At 39.9% G+C, this 23,841-nt stretch overlaps 1 protein-coding gene across 1 annotated transcript; it reads left to right on the top strand.

Annotated features, from left to right (window-relative positions):
* The first annotated feature begins 9,949 nt into the window (after positions 1–9,949).
* Positions 9,950–13,509, top strand: LOC138881419 (uncharacterized). Its single transcript, XM_070161642.1, has 3 exons — positions 9,950–10,168; positions 10,398–10,668; positions 13,424–13,509. Exons 1-3 carry the CDS (start codon positions 9,950–9,952, stop codon positions 13,507–13,509), a joined length of 576 nt encoding a protein of 191 aa, XP_070017743.1.
* The last annotated feature ends 10,332 nt before the right edge of the window (positions 13,510–23,841 follow it).

Genomic DNA, 23,841 nt, shown 5'->3' with positions numbered 1-23,841 from the left:
AAATAGGATATGTTGGGTTCATCCGCCCTCAAATAGGATATGTCGGGTTCATCCGCCCTCAAATAGGATATGTTGGGTTCATCCGCCCTCAAATAGGATCTGTTGGGTTCATCCGCCCTCAAATAGGATCTGTCGGGTTCATCCGCCCTCAAATAGGATCTGTCGGGTTCATCCGCCCTCAAATAGGATCTGTCGGGTTCATCCGCCCTCAAATAGGATATGTTGGGTTCATCCGCCCTCAAATAGGATCTGTTGGGTTCATCCGCCCTCAAATAGGATCTATCGGGTTCATCCGCCCTCAAATAGGATATGTCGGGTTCATCCGCCCTCGAATAGGATATGTTGGGTTCATCCGCCCTCGAATAGGATATGTTGGGTTCATCCGCCCTCCAATAGGATATGTTGGGTTCATCCGCCCTCCAATAGGATATGTTGGGTTCATCCGCCCTCAAATAGGATATGTTGGGTTCATCCGCCCTCAAATAGGATATGTTGGGTTCATCCGCCCTCAAATAGGATCTGTCGGGTTCATCCGCCCTCAAATAGGATATGTTGGGTTCATCCGCCCTCAAATAGGATATGTCGGGTTCATCCGCCCTCAAATAGGATATTTCGGGTTAATCCGCCCTCAAATAGGATCTGTTGGGTTAATCCGCCCTCAAATAGGATCTGTTGGGTTCATCCGCCCTCAAATAGGATCTGTTGGGTTCATCCGCCCTCAAATAGGATCTGTTGGGTTCATCCGCCCTCAAATAGGATCTGTTGGGTTAATCCGCCCTCAAATAGGATCTGTTGGGTTCATCCGCCCTCAAATAGGATCTGTTGGGTTCATCCGCCCTCAAATAGGATCTGTTGGGTTCATCCGCCCTCAAATAGGATCTGTTGGGTTAATCCGCCCTCAAATAGGATCTGTTGGGTTCATCCGCCCTCAAATAGGATCTGTTGGGTTCATCCGCCCTCAAATAGGATCTGTTGGGTTCATCCCCCCTCAAATAGGATCTATTGGGTTAATCCGCCCTCAAATAGGATCTGTTGGGTTCATCCGCCCTCAAATAGGATCTGTTGGGTTCATCCGCCCTCAAATAGGATCTGTTGGGTTCATCCGCCCTCAAATAGGATCTGTTGGGTTAATCCACCCTCAAATAGGATATGTCGGGTTCATCCGCCCTCAAATAGGATCTGTTGGGTTCATCCGCCCTCAAATAGGATATGTCGGGTTCATCCGCCCTCAAATAGGATATGTCGGGTTCATCCGCCCTCAAATAGGATATGTTGGGTTCATCCGCCCTCAAATAGGATATGTTGGTTTCAGTCTTTTTATTTTCAAGTGTTGAAGTTGGGAGCCCGCCCAGATAACAGAGGCATAAATTCAGTCTTTATTTTCAAGTGTTGAAGTTGGGAGCCCGCCCAGATAACAGAGGCATAAATTCAGTCTTTACTTTTCAAGTGTTGAAGTTGGGAGCCCGCCCAGATAACAGAGGCATAAATTCAGTCTTTACTTTTCAAGTGTTGAAATTGGGAGCCCGCCCAGATAATAGAGGCATACATTCAGTTTTTACTTTTAAGTGTTGAAGTTGGGAGCCCGCCCAGATAACAGAGGCATACATTCAGTCTTTTTATTTTAAGTGTTGAAGTTGGGAGCTCGCCCAGATAACAGAGGCATACATTCAGTCTTTACTTTCAAGTGTTGAAATTGGGAGCCCGCCCAGATAATAGAGGCATACATTCAGTCTTTTTATTTTAAGTGTTGAAGTTGGGAGCCCGCCCAGATAATAGAGGCATACATTCAGTTTTTACTTTTAAGTGTTAAAATTGGGAGCCCGCCCAGATAATAGAGGCATACATTCAGTTTTTACTTTTAAGTGTTGAAGTTGGGAGCCCGCCCAGATAACAGAGGCATACATTCAGTCTTTTTTTACTTTTAAGTGTTGAAGTTGGGAGCCCGCCCATAATAACAGAGGAATACATTCAGTCTTTACTTTTAAGTGTTGAAATTGGGAGCCCGCCCAGATAACAGAGGCATACATTCCACGTCTTTACCCATAGGAGATGCATTTCCTCCTAAGTTTTAGTTTTACCCATAGGAGATGCATTTCCTCCTAAGTTCAGTTTTACCAGTAGGAGACGCACTTCCTAAGCAAGTTTCGCCAGTAGGAGACGCACTTCCTAAATCCATTGTACCAGTAGGAGACGCACTTCCTAAAAAGTTTCACCAGTAGGAGACGCACTTCCTAAGTTTATTTCACCCAATAGGAGACGCACTTCCTAAGCAAGTTTCATCAATAGGAGACGCACTTCCTAAGTCAGTTTCACCATAGGAGACGCACTTCCTAAAGTTCAAGTTTCACCATAGGAGACGCACTTCCTAAAGCAAGTTTCACCAATAGGAGACGCACTTCCTAAGCAAGTTTCACCAGTAGGAGACGCACTTCCTAAGCAAGTTTCACCAGTAGGAGACGCACTTCCTAAGCAAGTTTTACCAGTAGGAGACACACTTCCTAAATCCATTGTACCAGTAGGAGACGCACTTCCTAAAAAGTTTCACCAGTAGGAGACGCACTTCCTAAGTTTATTGCACCCAATAGGAGACGCACTTCCCAGGCAAGTTTTACCAGTAGGAGACGCACTTCCTAAGAATAGTTCACCAGTAGGAGACGCACTTCCTAAGACAAGTTTTACCAGTAGGAGACGCACTTCCTAAGTTGATTTCACCAATAGGAGACGCACTTCCTAAAAATATTTCACCGATAGGAGACGCACTTCCTAAGATAAGTTTCACCAGTAGGAGACGCACTTCCTAAGTTCAGTTTCACCAATAGGAGACGCACTTCCTAAAAATATTTCACCGATAGGAGACGCACTTCCTAAGTCCAAGTTTTACCATAGGAGACGCACTTCCTAAGTTCAGTTTCACCAATAGGAGACGCACTTCCTAAAAATATTTCACCCCTAGGAGATGCACTTCCTAGTTTGATTCATTTTAAGTTCGACCATAGGAGACACAATTCCTAGTCCAGTTTTTTTGAAGTTTACCCGTAGGAGACGCACTTCCTAATCGAGATTTTATTCATAGGAGACACACTTCCTAGTTCTAGTCACTGAAGTTTTCACCCTTAGGAGACGCACTTCCTAGTTTAGCTCATTCCGATTCAACCATAGAAGACACACTTTCTAGTTTGAGTCATTGAGGTTTTTATTTTAGCAGACACATTTGCTAGCAAGAGTTTTGGTTTTACTCATAGGAGATGCACATCCTAGCCTAGTCTTTAGTTTACTCTCGTCATTGCATCAGTAGTGTAAGTGAGTTACGATTTTGCTAACGACTCACAAATCTTCCCAGTACAAGCTGGGTTAGGAAATTTTGTTTGTTTTGTTTGTTTTGATTGTCAGGGACCCGCTTGTAGAACGGAGGTTGTTGCGTGTCGAAGATAGAAGAAGTCAGGAGTCCGCTTGTAGAACGGGGAAATATTTTTCAAGATCAAGCAGTGACCCACTGGAAAGCAGAAGGTTACAACAAAAATCCCCAACACTCAATCCAAGACAGAAGCAACAAGAAGCTCGCCCCAAGAATGTAAGTCCACAGTCTGGGATGATCAACAGAAGCTGGTCACCAAAAAACAAAAAAAAAACAAGAAGAAAAAGAAAAAGAAAAAAAGAGAAAAAAGAAAAAGAACCCAAATTACGGAAGTGGAGAACAAATGTGGTCTGCTCAAGAACTAGCACCTACAACTAGCAAGTATCAAGGTTCAGATCCAAAGTCTGTATGAAGCACCATTCAAGACTCAAGACCAAGTTTCAGAAGACTTAAGAGATAGGAATCCTTGTAACTAGTAGCTGATAGGCTTAGTTAGTCTTTTTCAGTTTTCATTTTTGTTGTAATGACAGGACCGCGGACCGGAACCTCAACGGAACGGCACCTCGATCGGCTCTTCACCTCGGTACACTTCACTATCTCTCTCATCCCGAACTACACGTGGCCTGATTCCTGTATAACCAAGGATATGTAGGCAGCTCAGATACCAGGGCTCGGTCACATTCCCTCCCTTTCCTTAAGTGTAGTCCGTCCAAGTAATGGTCGGGTCAAAAACACGTCTAGTCATTCTTTGTCGGAAAACTCTTCGTATTTCCAGTCAAAGTGGGGCAGCTGTAAACACGTGATTTTTGACCCTCCCCGAGAATTTTCACATGTTTAGCATGAATATGTGAAATTGGGTTTAGTATAGCTATTTTACCTATTTTACTTTATTTCGTTGCAAAAAGAAAATTTCAAAAATATATATATAAATTTTAGTTTATGTATTTCTCATAAACTTGAAAAATACAAAAAAAAATTGCACTTTATTTTTGTACTTTATATAATTTCGAAAATTACAAAAAATATAGTTCTATTAAGGTTTTATAGTCATTTTTTAACTTTGAAAAATACAAAAATATTACCTCATATTTTATCTTAATATTTAAAAACGAAAATTACAAAAAATAGTTTTATTAATATTTTGTAGCTATTTTAAACCTTGAAAAATATTTAAAAAGATATAGTTTTGTTTAAATACTAGTCTTATTTTTGGTAGTTATTTTGCTTACATAGGACTAGTTAAGCAACGTGTTCCTATTTCTCGGGTCCGGGCAAAAGAATAATATTCGGGTTTAAACTACCCGGTTTTAGGCCTAATTTTCGGACCTAGCCCATAATAAACAGTGTCCAGGACACATGGGGAACCCCACCACGCGTGGGGGACATATGCCTCGAACCCCACCACGCGTGGGGCTCATTTTCATGGGCATTGTATTACAAAAATACGGACAAAACACATTTTTAGAGGAGGACTTTGAATTTTGAAGGAAAATGGTACTGTTTCATCTTCTTCTTCACATGAAGAAGAAACAGGAACCCTACTGAAACGACCCCCCCCCCCCCCCGAACACAAAAACCACCGGACCCCCTAACCATCGTCCTCTTCTTCGACTCACCAAACGACCCATCCAGCCCAGTACGTCGACCTCGCCCAAACCACCACCTCCCCAACGCCTCGACACCGTCCAAACCCACCTGCTCCAACAGACCCTCCATCTACAGCACCCAAACTTCCAGCAAACCACCACCTCCCCAACGCCATAACCACCACCCCCCACGTACAAACACCTACTGAGACCAGCCTTTCCACCGTCCGAACCCCACCAGCACCCATCGACCACCCGTCCAGCAGCAGCCATCGCTGCTGCATCGTCCAACCACCCCCCGTCGCCAACTGCCCAAACGACCTCTCCAACTGCAGCTTCACGTACACAGGCGTCGCGCCGGAAAAATATAGCAACAACCAGCTCCTTGACACTGTCCAAACACCGCCATAACCATCGCCTTCCTCCTTCTTGAATCCGCCATTATTGCCGTTGCGAGCTCCACAGTCGTCGACCAAACAATCCGTCAGTGAGGTCGAGTTGAGGTCGAGTTCCAGTCCAAAGCCCAAAAGCTGAGTCGAGTTCCAGTCCAAAGTCCAAAAGTTGAGTCGAGGTCCGGTTCGTCGAGTTTGTTCCGGGGTTTTCGTTGTTGTTCCTTGTTCGGTGAAGTCCGGTTCGAGTTCCGTAGGAAGCACTGTTTGTCGTTCTAGGATTGTCGAGGTTCGAAGGTTGGTGTTCTTCGTCCCTTGTTTCCTTTTGTTCGTTTCGCATGTTATGATTCAAGGCAAATGAGAGTATTTGATATTGATGAATGTCGACAATGAAATCTTGTTGTTTTGTTAAAAAATGTTTATTTTTATGGATAGTTACTGCGTGTTTAAAGTGAATGTGAGAATGTATGAACGGTTTGCGAGTCATCTTGGTTGAATCGTTTTTTTATTTACCATGGATATTATTATTTATTAGAATCGTTGTTTTCATTTAACCTCAGATGACGTCATGGGTAGAAAATCTTAATTATTTTTAGGTTTGCCTTTAATAAAAATGAGACGAGCCTCGAAAAAAAACGCACAAGCTGCGGGGCCCTCTAAATGTACATATTAAATACTTAGATTCCGGGACGGGCCATTTAGCAAATTTCACGGCCCTCCCCAAAAATAATAATGCGCTAGTTGCTTTAGGCGCGCCTTTAATAACGTTATCTCCCTAAACTCGGGTGCACATTTATGTGACCCAAATCCAAATCTCAACGGAATCGAAATGTGTCTCTAATCACGGGTACATTGACTGTGACGCGGTACGAGATGCATTTCCATGACGTTGCAAATTCCTTCAAAAAATAAGAATGAGATGAGCCTCGCTGAATGAAAACACTAATTGCGGGGCCCTCAGTAAATACTTGTTTAAAATTACTTAGAATTCAGGAGGGTCGTTTAGCGGATTTCACGGCCTCCGCAAAATAATAACGCGATAGTCTTTTTAGGCGCGTGTTTAATAATTTACTTTCTTAAACTTGGGTGTGCATTTCATGCAACCCAAATCCAAATCCTAAAACATCAAATAAAATATGTTCCGGATTGTGGGTGCATTTCATGTGGCGCAGTCCAAAGACGTGTTTTAAGCGATGTTCACATTCTGGTAAAAATAATGAAAATAAAGCGGTAAAAGATAAAATTTGCACATGGTTCATAATTGTATTAAAAATCAGATAAATAAGCCAAATATAACAGTTGAGCGACCGTGCTAGAACCACGGAACTCGGGAATGCCTAACACCTTCTCCCGGGTTAACAGAATTCCTTATCCGGATTTCTGGTACGCAGACTGTAATATAGAGTCATTATTTTCCTCGATTCGGGATTAAAATTGGTGACTTGGGACACCCTAAATCTCCCAAGTGGCGACTCTGAAATAATTAAACCAATCCCGTTTCGATTGTCCTTTAATTGGAAAAACTCCCCCTGCGCCCCTCGGGCGCGGAAAAAGGAGGTGTGACAGGGGTTATATGAGTCGCCCCGTTCATTTAGCTCTTCTAGTAGCCAGTGGTATTCCAGCTCCTCCTAGGACTCAGGAGCCTTATTATGCACCTCGAGTATCTAGTGTGCCTCCTACACGGGGTGCTTTCAGTGGTCGGTCCAGCAGACCTGGCACGAGCCAGTCGCAACCGCCATGTCCTCCTATAGCTTGTTTGAGTATGGTGACACATGCCATATGGTGAGGGATTTCCCCAGACTTAGGAGGGGAGCACCTCCATAGACTTCTCAGTCACAGCGTACCCCGCAGAGTTCTTAGCCTATGATTATGGAACCAGTTGTTGTCCCACCTACTCAGCCAGCTAGAGATGGAGGTCGGAGAAGTAGAGGTCGGGGAAGTAGAGGTCGCCCTAGAGAGGGAGGCCAGACCAGATATTATGCCCTTCCTGCCTGTACCGAGGTTGTTGCCTCCGATTCTGTCATCATAGGTATTGTCATGGTTTGTCATAGAGATGCATGAGTTTTATTTGATCCAGGGTTCACCTATTCTTATGTGTCTTCTTATTTTGCTCCGCATTTGGGTGTACCTCGGGATTCTTTGAGTACCCCTATTTATGTTTCTACTCATGTGGGAGATTCTCTTGTTGTGGACCGCGTTTAACGGTCACGTTTGATTGCTCTTAGTGGTTTTGAGATCAGAGCCGATTTGTTATTGCTCAGCATGGTAGATTTCGATGTTATCTTGGGCATGGACTGGTTGTTGCCCCATTATGCTATTCTTTTTTGTCACGCCAAAACCGTGCCACTGGCTATGCCAAGTGTTCCGAGAGTTGAGTGGAGGGGTACTTTAGATTACACTTCCAATAGAGTTATTTCTTTCCTTAAGGCTCAACATATGGTTGAGAAGGGGTGTGACACGTATCTAGCTTATGTGAGAGATATCAGTATTGATACCCCTACAGTTGATTCAGTCCCAGTAGTACGTTATCTTCCTAATGTGTTTCCAGTTAATTTTTCGAGCACGCCGCCCGATAGAGATATTGATTTTGACATTGATCTGTTGTGGGGCACTCAACCCATTTCTATTCCTCCGTATCGTATGGCCTCTCCTAAGTTGAAGGAGTTAAAGGATCAGTTACAGTAATTGCTTGATAAGGGTTTTATTTGGCCTAGTGTATCACATTGGGATGCTCCTATCTTGTTTGTGAAGAAAAAGGATGGTTCTATGCGTATGTGTATCGATTATCGCCAGTTAGACAAAGTTACAGTGAAGAACCGTTATCCTTTGCCTCGTATTGATAATTTGTTTGACCAGCTTCAGGGCACACGGGTGTTCTCTAAGATTGATGTGCGCTCAGGCTACCATCAGCTAAAGATTCGGGAGCCAGATATCCTAAAGACTGCTTTCAGAACTCGGCATGGTCATTATGAGTTCCTTGTTATGTCATTTGGGCTAACCAATGCCCCAACAACCTTTATGCATTTGATGCACAGTGTGTTCCGGACATATCTTGACTCGTTCGTCATTGTCTTTATTGATGATATTCTGGTGTATTCTTGGAGTCAGAAAGATCATGAGCAGCACCTGAGGATAGTGCTTCAGACCTTGAGAGAAAAGAAGTTATATGATAAGTTCTCGAAATGTGAGTTTTGGTTAGATTCCGTAGCATTCTTAGGCCATGTGGTATCGAGTGAGGGTATTCAGGTGGATCCGAAGAAAGTAGAGGCAGTGTAGAGTTGACCCAGACTATCCTCAGCTACAGAGATTTGCAGTTTTCTTGGCTTGGTGGGTTACTACCGTCGTTTAATGGAGGTATTTTCATCGATTGCAGCCCCTATGACCAGGCTGACCCAGAAGGGTGATCCGTTCCAATGGACGAAAGAGTGTGAGATGAACTTTCAAAAGCTCAAGATAGCTTTGACTACAACCTCAGTTTTGATATTGCCTACATGTTTAGGGTCCTATACTGTCTATTGTGATGCCTCGAGGATTGGCCTTAGAGCGGTATTGATGCAGGACTGTAGGGTGATTGCCTACACGTCAAGACAGTTGAAGGTACATGAGAAGAATTATCTTGTCCATGACCTTGAGGTAGCTGCTATTGTTCGCACCTTAAAGATTTGTCATCATTATCTGTACGGTGTGCCTTGTGAGATTTATACTGACCCTCGGAGCTTGCAACACCTGTTCAAGCAAAAGGATCTTAATTTGCGCCAGAGGAGGTGGTTAGATTTGCTGAAGGACTATGATATCACTATTTTGTATCACCCGGGCAAGGCTAATGTGGTGGCCGATGCTTTGAGTCACTAGGCAGAGAGTTTGGGAAGTTTGACATATTTACCAGTAGCGGAGAGGCCCATGGTTTCTCGGTCTTCCTTATTTGATCGTATTAGGGAGCGTCAGTATGATGACCCTTATTTGCTTGTCCTCAAGGACAAGGTTCAACATGGTTATGCCAGAGATATGACTATCGGTGATGATAGGGTATTGAGGATGCAGGGTCGGATTTGTGTACCCAATGATGATGGGAGTTGATTCTAGAGGAGGCCCATAGTTTGCAGTATTCCATTCATCCGGGTGCCACAAAGATGTACCAGGATTTGAGGCAACACTATTGGTGGAGGCAGATGAGGAAAGATATAGTTGGGTTTGTAGCTCGGTGCCTCAACTATCAGCAGGTGAAGTATGAGCACCAGAGACTGGGTGGGTTGCTTCAGCAGATAGAGATTCCGAAGTGGAAGTGGGAGCGGATCACCATGGACTTTGTAGTTGGGCTCCTACGGACTTTGAGGAAGTTCGATTCTATTTGGGTGATTGTGGATGGACTGACCAAGTCCGCGCACTTCATTCATATGTGTACTACCTATTTTTCAAAGCGGTTGGCAGAGATTTGTATCCGGGAGGTTGTTCGTCTGCATGGTATTCTAGTTTCCATCATTTCAGACAGAGGTACTCAGTTCACATCACAGTTCAGGAGGGCCGTTCAGCATGAGTTGGGTACTCGGGTGGAGTTGAGCATAGCATTTCACCCTTAGACGGACGGACAGTCCGAGCACACTATTTAGATTCTTGAGGATATGCTCCGTGCATGTGCGATTGAGTTTGAAGTGTCTTGGGATCAGTTCTTGCCACTAGCAGAGTTTGCATACAACAACAACTATCAGTCCAGCATTCAGATGGAACCATATGAGGCTTTATATGGTAGGCGGTATAGATCCCCGGTGGGTTGGTTTGAGCTAAGTGAGGATAGATTATTGGGTACAGACTTGGTTCAGGATGCTTTGGAGAAGGTTAAGGTGAGTCAGGATAGACTCCGTACAGCCAGTCCAAACAGAAGAGTTACGCAGACCGGAAGGTTCGTGATATTTCCTATATGGTTGGAGAGCGGGTTCTGCTTTGGGTTTCACCTATGAAGGGCGTTATGAGATTTGGGAAGAAAAAGAAGTTGAGTCCGAGGTTTATTAGCCCTTTTGAGGTATTGAGGCATGTTGGGGAGGTTGCTTATGAGCTTGTCTTACCTCCCAGCTTGGCAAAAGTTCATCCGGTGTTTCATGTTTCGATGCTTCGGAGGTATCACGGGGATCTGTCGTTCGTGTTGGATTTAAATTCAATCCAGTTGGACAAGGATTTATCTTATGTGGAGGAGCCAGTGGCAATATTGGACAGGTTCGAAAGCTGAGGTCAAAGAACATTGCATCAATAAAGGTTCAGTTGCGGGGTCAGCCGTTTGAGGAGGCGACCTGGGAGACCAAGCATGATATGTACAGCCGTTACGCTCATCTTTTCACTACTTCAGGTATGTCTCTATGCTCGTTCAAGGATGAACGAATGTTTAAGTATGGGAGAATGTAACGACCCGACCGGTCGTTTTAAGAATTAACGCCCCGATCCCCTATTAATTGCATTCCCCATGTTTGTTTCTGCTATTTTGATTTGCCGGGATGTTTGATTTTGAGTTTCAGAGAGTTTTGGGAAATTTAGTCCCTAAATGGGAGTTTAAGTTTAGAATTTGGACCGTAGTCGGAACAGTGTGAAGACGGCCTCGGAATGGAATTCCATTAGCTTCGTTGGGTAATTTCGGGCTTAGGGGCGTGTTCATATTTTGTTATGGAGGTCCGTAGCTAATTTAGGCTTGAAATACCGAATGTTGAATTTTTGAAGTTTTCGGTTCGATAGTTTCCGAAAGTTGAGTAGCTCCGTTGGGTTGAATGTGACGTGTGTGCAAAATTTCAGGTCATTCGGATGAGGTTTGATAGACTTTTTGATCGAAAGTGTAAATTGAGAGTTTTGGAGTTCTCAGGCTTGAATCCATGGTTAATTCAGTGTTGTTTTTAGTGTGTTGAGGATTGATATAAGTTTAGATAGTGGTATAGGACTTGTTCATATTTTTGGTTGAGGTCCTGGGGGCCTCGGGGTGATTTTGGAGGGTTGTCGGAAGAATTGGAAGTGGTTGGAAGCGCCTGAAGCTTCTGATCCCTATCATAACCGCACCTGTGGTTGGGTCCCGCATGTACGGAGCCGCAGAAGCGGCACTAGCATCGCAGAAGCGGAAAGGAGGAGTACCAGTAGGGACCGCAGAAGCGGCACCGCATCTGCGTAAAGATGGTCGCAGATGTGGAAGCTGGGTTTTAGTGAATTTGTGACACATGCGACTTCAGTTCCGCAAAAGCGGGACCGCAGGTGCGATCCTGTCACGACCCCAACCCCGGTCGTGATGGCGCCCAACACACTGCTAGGCAAGCCCGACCATTCAACAACATTATCCCAAATTCTTATTCAGATTATAGATAAATATCACAGAGAATTTACTAAGTCATTTCATTCAAGTGTATAATTAATAATAAAATCTGCGGAAGTTCAATTAAAATACCACACCATAGCCCAACAGAATCTGGTGTCACGAATATGAGCCTCTAATACAGAATATCCACCTATTACAAGTCTGTCTAGGAAAAATACGGAATAAAAGATAGAGATAGAGGGGAGAGATCAAGGTTGCGAACGCCATGCAGCTACCTCAATACTCCCGGATACTGCCTGCTCAGTTAAACAATTCCTCAATTAGCCTGTGGTGTACCTGGATCTGCACGCAAGGTGCAGGGAGTAATGTGAGTACTTCGACCTAGTGAGTAATAAACATAAATAAAGGCTAAGGATAAGAAATCATGGAAAAATACAAAGTAATCTATAACTGGCAGTTTAGAACAATAAATAGTGAAGCAACAAGTCAATTAAGTCAGAGTACCAAATACTGAGACAGGTATAACAGATAAAAACAAATGCATGAGTGCAATACAATGCACATGATGGTACACTCTAGTACCCACTACGGCGTGCAGCCCGAGCCATCCATTATTTATCATCGACGGCGCTCACTGGGGGTGTGTGCAGACTCCGGAGGGGCTCCTACAGCCCAAGCGCAATATCAAGCCATCTCGTGGCATCAAATCTAGGCCCTCGGCCTCATATCAATCTCAGTATAATCACCCAGTCTCTCAGCCTCAATATCAATGTAATCAACCAGGCTCTCGAATATAATGTAATCAACCAGGCTCTCGGCCTCAATATCAATATAACACTGCTGCAGCGCGCAGCCCGATCCATCAGTCCAGAAATCATCATAAACTCCTTGGGCATTTGTAAAACAGTAGTTCTCAGCCCGAAAAATCATTTAGAAATATCATTTAAGTTTTCAAATCTTAGAAAGATGGTTGAGTTTGCAAAACAGTATTTAAAACCTTGGACTGAGGTCAAATGATATGCAAAATATGTGAAAGCAGTGATATCAATCCCTGAAGGATTCAAATAATTGGCAAGAAGCCCAAATGTAACAATTAAATCCAAGTAAGGATGATTCTCAATTTAGTTCAAGTAGAAAACATGGTAAAAATATCTCTCGGGACGGACCAAGTCACAATCCCCAACGGTGCTCTACCCCACGCCCGTTATCCGGCGTGCAAGTCACCTCAATATAGCGTTACGATGTGAAATTTCGGGGTTTCAAACCCTCAGGACATCATTTACATCAATTACTCACCTCGAACCGGCTAATTCTCTAGCTCGCGATGCCTTTGCCCCTTATTGACCTCTGAATGCCTCGAATCTAGGTATAACGATTCGATTCAGTTAATAAAAAATATAGGAATTAATTCCATATGGAATTCTACATTTTCCATCAAAAATCCGAAATTACACTCAAAATTCGCCCGTGGGGCCCACGTCTCGGAATCCGGCGAAACTCATAAAATCCGACAACCCATTCCGATACGAGTTCAACCATAAGAAAATTATCAAATTCCGACAACAACACGACCTCCAAATCTTAATTTTTCATTTTTGAAAAGTTTTGCAAAAATTCCAATTTCTTCCATTTAAATACGAATTAAATGATGAATATAACCATGTATTTATGAAATATAATCACTTTCGAATATAGAACACTTACCCAAGTCGAAGTCGTGAAAAACTCCTTTGGAATCGCCTAAATCCGAGACTCAAAACTCAAAAATGAGAAAAAATGGCTAACTTTCGTGTTTAAGAATCTGTTCCAGGCAAGTTGCATTTGCCAATTGAGACTTATAAATCGCATGTATCCTCTGTCCCAGAAAAACAGTATTACCAGCCTTCGGTAAATTAACCATAACTTTCTGTAATAATATCCAAATAATGAACGGTTTGACTTTCTGGAAACTGGAATGCAAGGGCTACAACTTTCATGTTTTGTAAATTTTCATATTCCTTATGGATTTCGAGGTATAAGCTTCCAAAGTAGCCCCCTCGCATCAAACATTTCTGGAAAATTTCAAAACAACTTTACCAACCCTTATTCAATCGATCATAACTTTCTATATAAATGTTAGAATAATTAATGGTTTAGCTTTCTGGAAACTAGGATGCAAGGGCTACAACTTTCATGTTTTGTACATTTACCGATTCCTTATGTATTTCGAGATATAAGCTTCCGAAATAAGCACCACGATTGCACAGTTGCTGTCCAAGACAGCTTCTGCAGCAGAAAATTCCAGCAATCCTTTTATCCGATTTCCATTCCATTAACCTTTCGAAATCTACCCGAGGCCCTCGGGACCTTAACCAATTATACCAACATGTCCCAAAATACAATACGAACTTAACCGTGCGATCAAATCGCCAAAATAACGTCATATACCACGAATTAAGCTTTAAAATCCAATAATTCCTTCAAATTTCATAAAACATCAAATTTTCCATTTTGAGTCCGAAACACGTCAAACGACGTCCATTTTCAACCAAACTTTACAGAAAGTGCTTAAACCATATATAAGACCTGTATTGGGCGCCGGAACCAAAATACAGGCCCGATACCATCACTTTCTAATCAAATTTCATTTCCATTTTCCTTAAATATTTTCAGAAAGCAATTTTACTCAAAAAATCATTTCTCGGGCCTGGGACCTCGGAATTTGATGATTCTTGTTCCTATGAGTCACAAATAAAAATACGAATATAGCCCTTCAGTCGAAACTCAATTCGGAGTTTATTTGCTCAGTTCAATACTCATTTCGCTCGTTAAACAATTAACTCATATTTCGCGTCAAAAACTCAATCGCAACTTGATGAAATTAGACCAAACTTTCCAGATCACTCCTATAATTCATTATCAAAATTACGGAAGTCTCAAAATCAAATTTTAATCTCTAAAACTAAAAATGGACCTTTGGATCATTACATGCTCATAATCAAAACGCCAAAATCTTCCAAAAACTCTTCCAAAATATATCCGAGCCTCATGGGACCCCGACCAAACATGCCAATATAACTCATAACATCATTCAAACCTGTTCCAATCATAAAAATACCTCAAACAACATCAAATTACCCAAAACTCATCGAATTCAAGCCTAAGTTTCCAAAAACATCCGAAAAACTCTTTTGATAAAAAAACCCGACCAAATTATGTCCGAATAACCTGAAATTTTGCACACACATTAGAAATGACATAACGAAGCTATAGCAACTCTCGGAATTCCATTCTGACCCTCGGATCAAAATCTCACCTATCAACCGGAATTCGCCAAAATACTAAATTCGCCAATTCAAGCCTAATTCTACACCGGACCTCCAAAACCACTTCCGATAACACTCCTAAGTCACAAATCACCTCCCGGAACTAACAGAATCGTCGGAATTCACATCCGAGCCCTCTAGCTCATAAGTCAACGTCCGATTGACTTTTCCAACTTAAGCCTTCTTAAAAGAGACTAAGTGTCTCATTTCTTATCAAAACCACTCCAAACCAACTCGATCACATAAGATACGGAAAGTAAAGCATAAAGAAGCTGAGAATGAGAAAAACGCAGCAGTAACCCATGAGACGACGGGTCGGGTCATCACAGGTCCCATGGCCGCAAAAGCAGATTCGCTGGGCAGAACATATAAATAGTTGCCTTCGCGAATTTGAGTTATTTTTCACCTCTTTTCAAACGTGAAGAAGCTTTGGGGAGCATTTTCAAGGGAGAATTTAAGAGAAATTCATTGGGGTAAGGTTTTTGGTCCTTAAACTCGTTATTGAAGTGATTTTTATCATTGTAAGCATGAAAATTTAAGGAAAATTAGTGGTAAATTGGGGGTTAGTGTTTGGTTAATTAGAAAGCTTTGAGTGATGATTTGAGGGACCATTTGAGGTCCGATTTTGGTACTTTTGGTATGACTGAAATCATGAGAGTATGAGGATTCTGAAAATATAAATTTTACCCGATTCCGAGATGTGGGCCTGAGGGGTGTTTTGGTCATTTTACCTAATTTCGCGTATTAGCTTAGAATTTCTTTGTAGAATTAGTTACTTGAAGTGTTATTTACATTATGCAATTGAATTGAATAGATTTGGGCCATTTGGAGTCAAATACTCGTGGCAAGAACGTGGTCTTGGGTTGATTATTGAGCCGGTTCGAGGTAAGTGGCTTGCCTAACCTTGTGTGGGGGAAACTCTCCTTTGGATTTGTTATTATTGATAATTGAAATGCCTTGTACATGAGGTGACGAGTGCGTACTTGTGCTAATTGTTGAAAATTCGATTTTCATTAAGTAATTATAATTATGTCTCATTTCCTGTTTATACTACTTGCAATTCAAGCCTGTTGTTAGCTTAGGAAAGCATGTCTAACTGACTTAATTGCCTCAAACTACCTTATTTGGATTACGTGCTGCATGTTAGGTTAGAAATACATGTTTTACCTTGGTACGAAACTTGAATTGAACTATGTACTCTTCTTGTTGTTGTTGTGTGTTTACTTTGGGGACGATATCCCGGGAGATCCCCGTGTATGTTTACTTTGGGACTACAGAACGGTATTCCGGGAGATCGCCCTGCACATTTAGATTGGAACTACGGACTGCATCCGGTAGATTCTCCCTGTACTGAGTATTTACATTTGGGACTACCGATCGCTATTCCGGGAGATCCCCTCGCATTATGAGTTGGACTACGGGACGGTATCCCGGGAGATCCATTGGATATTTATATTTGGGACTACAGGACGGTATCTTGGGAGATCCCCGGTTGTTATCTTTGTGTTGAGCTGTATTTCTTTCTGTGTTTATTTTGCCTCTGTAGTAGTTGTTGTTGTTCTTCCTATCCTGTGTTACTTTTACTGTTGTACTTAGTTATACTATTTTGTTCTACACTATTAAATCTTATATTTTATTTAACTTCAGTAGGGCCCTGACCTTCCTCGTCATTACCCGACCGACGTTAGGCTTGGTACTTACTGAGTACCGTTGTGGTGTACTCACGCCCTTTCTGCACATATTTTTCATGTGCAGATCTAGGTACTTCCACTCAGTCTTATCATTCTTGAGGCGATGCGCTTCTGTAGAGACTTTGAGGTATATCTGTCGCGTCCGCAGACCGAGGAGTCTCTTTCTATAATAGTATAACTCTTCTATATTTTCCTTTTGCTAGATGTTTCTGGAGTTAGAGCTTTTTATGTATCTCTTAGCTTGTGATTCATGGGTTTCCGGATTTTGAGAATGTTAAGTTGAGATTCTTGTACAGTTTCATGCCGAGCGGCATCTTAAAAACTATTTCATTTTGTTATTTCGATTTTGTATTATTTTCTTTCCGCAAATTATTTCTTTTCCGCATTTGTTAAGCTTACCTGGTCGTAGAGACTAGGTGCTGTCACGATTGTTCACGGAGGGCGAACTGAGGTAGTGACAAGTATACTAGAACTCCAGTCTCCAGTATATTATACTGGAGCCAGCAAAACATACCGGTCCAGCATAATATGCTGGAGGTACATACACAGGTGCACCGAACTTCAGTATATTATGCTGGACCGGTCTCTGTTGCATAAAAATAGTGGCTATTTTTCATTGACTTGGTAAATGCTGGCTATTTTTGAATGACCAGTCCGAAAACTGGCTAGACCGTGCTATTTTTCCAAAAAAAACATGTTTCATAAAAGTTAATAATACAAATGATGTTGTAGAATATAACGCTTAGTACATGAATTTATTATTACAGTAATGTATTTAAAGCTAGGGACGGCTTTATATTAAGATTTGAATAGCAAAACATAAATTATATTTAATAGCAAATTATGAATTTTTTGAAATAACTTATTAGACAACTAAACTGACTCAATTTTCCTAAATTCATCATATAAATGGAATCATTTTTTAAGATGACAAAATTCTTAATTGAGTATTAAGACTCAGATTGATAAAAGTGCTAACTTGAAGCAACAATGATGAAATAGTAGAGCAAAAAATTCTAAATGAGTTATCATTAATTTTTTTTAAAAATTTTGCATTCCTCCTAACAAATGACAGCTTGTTGTAAAATATTAATTCAATATTAGTTATTTTTAGGCTTCATACTTTCATTTATCAGTTTTCTTCTATGAGCTATAGGACCACCAGATTCAAATTCAAATTTGAGTTATCTAATCTCTTTGAAGAACCACAATAAAAGTATAATTGATCATATTTGTGACTTCTCGAACAAACATGAGTATAACTTTCCAAAAATGTTTGTACCTAAACTCTTAAATATTCAAGGGCGGTATATTTTTGCTAAATTAAAAAGGAATAATTTGATAACTTGTGAAATTGAAGCCATAAAATTATAAAATTGTCACGAAGTTTAAGGTGACTAACTTAGAATGGTGATTGAGGACTTCTAAGCGATAAAGTTTCTATCTTTCTCGAGTTAGCTATTAAGGATCAATGTTATCAGTTTCAAGAGTTTACACTTATATTTTGTAATATGAACATACTTTTTAATATAGTATTTATGTGATAATGTACACGCGCAACGCGTGTACATTAAGACTAGTATCATTATAAAAGCAGAAATATGTTATTCTAAACGTTGATCGACTAAAATATTATATATTGATAAACTTTTATGTCGTTTATTGATTATGTCTCTACAACATTATTAATGTACGAATATGTAAAAGTATTTCATTAATTGTGGAGTCCAAGTCAAAATGTATAATCCATATGTCCAAGTCAGAATCACTATACCGATATCTTATAAAACCTAATTCTCATAGCACAGTTCTCAAAATTGCACAATGCATTCATTTATGTATGTGCCAAACACTGTAATATAATATCATCCTTCTATTAATTATCATTATCAAGGGATGGATACGACATAGTTAGGGCAGTATTGAACCATACTCCTGTTTTATTTTCCAGCCGTCGTTGGTGTACGTATTTTGTAAATTTAATTTGGTGGAGCGTTTTATATTATGGTTATTCTTCTATTAACGCTTTAGTTTCATTCCTTAACTTTTCTGAGGTAATTTATTTTTCTTCATCACATTATGGAATTTGTGACAAAATGTGATTGAAGAATCAGTGTTTACAAAGCAAGTCTTTTGCTGGATGAGTCTCAATTTAAATTGGATCAAAATCGACTGCAACGGCTTTGAGACATTCGAACAGTAGCCACAAAATTAAACAATTCATCAATTCAAGAATGTATCATACAATATCATCCTGCTAGGGATCGAAAGGATTTAGGGGATACTACTATTGAGCTTTAATTTAGTGAATGTATGAAATCATATTTGTGTTTTCCAACCACATATATTTATTTTGTAATATTAATTTGATATTCTAGATTGTGATACAATATCATTTTTCTATTAATTCTTTTGTCTTATTGCGGTGTTTAAGAATAATCTTTATCAACCACTGCCGCAGCCCGCAAGGAATGTCAGTCTTTCTTGAGATAATTTATTTTCCTTTGTCAAATAAAATCTCTCTTAAAAATTAGCTCCTTCTATCTATTCCAATAGAGAATAAAGTACTGGTCAAGATAATTGCCAATAGCGGTAGTCAAAATTAATGCGTGTTCTTTTTGCTTCTGGAGACTTTGGTGCTTAGAGGTTGAGTTGCACGCTCAGAGTTCACAGTTCAGAGTTCAGTGAAGACTGTCATACCTTATCCTCTAATTAAATTTATTTATGTCTTGATTGCGACTTACAACGATCAACATCTATGCTAAGTTGCATCCAGAGCCTCATTTCTCAAACTGATCTAACTGCCAACTAGGGGTGTTCAAACCGAACCGCAAAACTACACCAAATCGAAAAGTCAAACGAAATCGATTAAAAAATTCAATTAGATTTGGTTTGATTTGATTTGGTATCGCGTAAAGAATTCCTAATCAAACCGACATATAAATATATAATTTTTATATACACTTTTAAGACTTCGTATAGAATTTTCTTTAAAAAAATCTAGAAATATTTGGGATCCTCTCATGGGATGTAACATTTAATAGAACTATGAAGCGCATCCAATTATATTTACTTTAAATAATGGATTTTATCATTATTTTCTTATCAAGTGTTATTGAAATGCGTCAATCATCTCTTTGTTCTTTCATATTCACATGTCCAAATTTTTTATATATATTTTTCGAATTTAAAATGGTATTTTTAAAGTTGAATAGAACATATCATTACTTAAGTATCATATTTATTTTGTATATTTAATTATTAGATTCGGTTAACCTTGGAAACGTACATCAACAAAAAATTATTATTAGACGGCTAAGAAAATGACTATCATATGTTGCTAAAAAAATTCTCCGATAAAAATATTTTAATAGGTCATATGTTTGTCAAGTTTTTTAATTTTTACTATACATATATTTATTTTGTCTATAACTTTAATAAAGTAAAATTGAAATAATATTTATGTAACAAAAAAAACTCGAAAAAATCGAAAAACCTAACCAAATCGAACCAATCAAAACTGATATAATTGGTTCGGTTTGATATTGATAAAAATCGAATCAACCCTGCTCATGTACACCTCCTAATACTATACACGGAAAATCTGGTATTGTAAATTATAGGAGAGAAACAAACTAAGTTGCAGCATGAAAAAAACTATTTAATGCGAAAGTCAAATTGCAGTGTAAAAGATGTTATTCAGATGAATATTGAAGAGTCCATGCGCAAGCATATTGCTCGAGAATTGAGAATTAATTAGTCATCTGTCACGATCCGAATTTTTTACTGTTGGAATCGTGATGGCGCATACTCTTGAAAGCTAGACAAGCTGACAGATAGAGTTTTACCACATTAATTATTAATCAGAACAAAAATAAATAATAGCTAAAGCCAAATATAGATAAAGTGCGGAAGTATTATAACAGTTCAACAACTCTAATATATGACTACCCCAATGATTTGGTGTCACAATCCACGAACGTCTAAGAAATTTTACAAATATTGGTTTAAAAGAAATACATTTGTTCTCAAAATGGAAAGAGACAGGAAATCCAAAATGGGGAAGAAGGGGACTCCAGGGTCTGTGAACGCCAACAAATCTATCTTGGGTCTCCCGTGGACTGAAGGCAGCAACCCAAACTCTACTCACGAGGCCCGACATCGAAATCTGCATAGAAAGTACAGAGTGCAGTATCAGTACAACCGACCCACTGTACTGGTAAGTGTTAAGCCTAACCTCGGCGAAGTAGTGACGAGGCTAGGACACGACAACAATATAAACCTGTGCAGTTAAATCATATACGAGAAAATAATAATAACAGAAATTTAACAGATAAAGACGGGTAGGAAAAACATGCTGCGGGGAATATCATATTCTGACAGTAATTCAATGGAGAAGCAAAGTAAACACCATATTTGATTCAACACAAATAATGATATAGTAACACGCGCACAGCATCACCCTTCATGCTTTTATTCTCGTCCTCGCCATAAGAAACAACAGAAACGGCATGACATCATCCTTCGTGCATTAACTCTCATAATCATGGCACGACTTCACCCTTCGTGCATTAATACTCACAGAATATGGCATGGCATCACCCTTCGTGTATTAACACTCACAAAATATGGCACGACATCACCCTTCGTGCATTAATACTCACTCACAATATCGTGCATGGCATCACCCTTCGTGCTTTACACTCTTCCTCACCCAAACAATAGAAACAATAACATCCGGCCAGGGAATTAACCATAGTCAATCTCGTTTCAATAGTTAACTTCACAATATAAATCCCAACTTGAGTCAATGCTCAACAAATATCCAATACCAGAAAAACATAACAAGACTTGTTCAACATGAAGAATAACCAAAAAAGCACAAACAGTACTGTCACACCTCATTTTTCCACCCCGGAAAGAAGTATAAGGGAGTTTTTTCCAATTTAAGTGACAATCGAAATAGGATTATTTATATTAAAATCAGAGCCGCCACTTAGGATAATTTATGATGTCCTAAGTCACCGGTTTAAAATCCCGAATCAAGGAAATTTGACTCTATTTACGGTCTGCGAACACAGAAATCCGGATAAGGAATTCTGTTAACCCGGGAGAAGGTGTTAGGCATTCCTGGGTTCCGTGGTTTTAGCACGGTCGCTCAATTATTATTATTGGCCTAGTTATCTGATTTTTTACACGTTTTAAACCTATTGTGCATTTTTAACTTTTTAGCCGCTTTTAATATTTCGGGAAAATTCAAGGTTATTTAAAACACATCGTAAATCACGCTACATGAAATGCACCCGCGGTTCACGACACGTTCTATTTAACCTTGTTGGGAATTGAAGCCGGGTCAGATGAAATGTACACGCGGATTTTAACAATTAAAAATCACAACTACGTCACGGGAACCGTACCTGTAGCTATGATAATTTATTTAATTAACGCGCCTAAAGCAAGCTACAATGTTTAAGGCATTTCTACACTAGTTAAGATATCGATATAAGGGCCATAGACTAGGTGATTGGATGACACACCTCAATTTTATTAAAGGAAAAGCATTCAACTAAATGAACTACGGATATTCATATTTAAAATTAATTAGGTATCACAACTACGCCACGAGAACCGTACCCCTAATTGCGATAATTTATTTACGCTCCTAAAAGTTTGCCTACCCACGTGTGGTCGACCTATAACATACTACTAGCGTTTAAGGAGTATCTAGTAATAACGAAATAAAAATAAAACATGTCATCTACTGTCTAATTCTCCGAAGCCTAATTCTCTTAATTATGTTCGAACTCCCATGGTCCAATCCCATTTAATCACAATTGCCTTCCTACGTGCATCTACTGCCCCATTCAACTTACTTGTCAACATATATTCAAGAATTCACAAACTGTCTATTGTTAAGAGTTCAATTAAAAATTCAAGTCTAATAGATCTAAAAAGGAGAAATCAAAATCAGTCACAAAACAACGATTGAAACATATTAAAAGACAATAATTAGAGAAATTATCAACCACAAGTTTACAAATCGAGGCAACATGACAAATACGGCCCAAACCCAAAAATTCATTTCAAGATACACATTGTGGAAGAGAAAGCATCATCACTGAAACTTCCTAATAAATTAGAGAAAATGTAAAAGATAACATGGGAAAGAATGCACCTGAAATGGATATCTCAATTTCTCAAAGTGTTCAACAGTACACGAGCAAAACGAAACTGTGGCTACAATGGGAACTCAAATCAGACAGAAGCTCGGACGGAACCTCAAATTGGCGACTTCCATAGCACAACTTCAATGAAAAACTGCTCTGAATCCCTCAGCTCCTCACGTCCAATCCCTCTCCCTCCCTGTTCTGTTTTTCTTTTCCCTTTTATGTATGCGTCAATTAAGAGATGGAGAAAGATTTATTGAGGTGAGAGTGACAGAGGAGTTCTTGGAGATGGCGGGGTGGTTGGTTCGACTTTCTGAAGGAGGCGGGGTGAGGCTCTTCGCCGGAGAAAACGACAGAACGAAGAGGATTGAGGTGGACGACTATCTTATTTCTGTGTGTTGGGTTCAAAGAAGAAGAGAAGGCTGAAGAATCTCATGTGTTTTGCTGGTCTCTAACGTTCTCTGTTGGAGAAAGCAACAGAGAAATCGTTGCTTTTTTGGTGAAGAAGACGACGTTGGGGGGTGTCCTTTTGGTGTTCTGCGGCTGATTTGATAGACTCATAGGCGCTAGGTCTATATTGTATAGGTCTAGGTCTATATTTTTGTATTCTTTTTCTGATTGCCCTTAGGGCCTTAGTGGTTTAGGTATTTGTAGGATTTTTAGGTAAAGGGGTATGAGCCTAGGAACTAGGTCCGGAAATTACGCTTAAAAATGGGTTGTTTGAGCCCAAAGTTTATTCTTTCCCCGCGAACGAGACTGAAAATATAATCTCATTTATTAATTAATCCTACTTAAGTAAAATAACTATTAAAATAAGACTGACCGTTAAAACAAAACTATTTTTGGAATTTTTCAAGATTAAAAATGACTACAAAACGTTAATGAAACTATTTTTTGTAATTTTCAATTTCTTGTAATGAAATAAAGTAAAAGAGTCAAAATTAGTTAAAATAACGATATTAGGCCTAAAATAAATATTTGCATGCTAAAATATAAAAAATCTTGGGGAGGGTCAAAAATCACATGTCTACAGCTGCCCCTCTTTGACTGGAAACGCGAAGAGTT

This window comes from Nicotiana sylvestris, chromosome 11 (genome assembly GCF_000393655.2).
Source record: "Nicotiana sylvestris chromosome 11, ASM39365v2, whole genome shotgun sequence".
Taxonomy (NCBI): domain Eukaryota; kingdom Viridiplantae; phylum Streptophyta; class Magnoliopsida; order Solanales; family Solanaceae; genus Nicotiana; species Nicotiana sylvestris.
The sequence above is the reverse complement of the archived record's forward strand: the minus strand, read 5'-3'. Positions and strand labels throughout refer to the sequence as shown.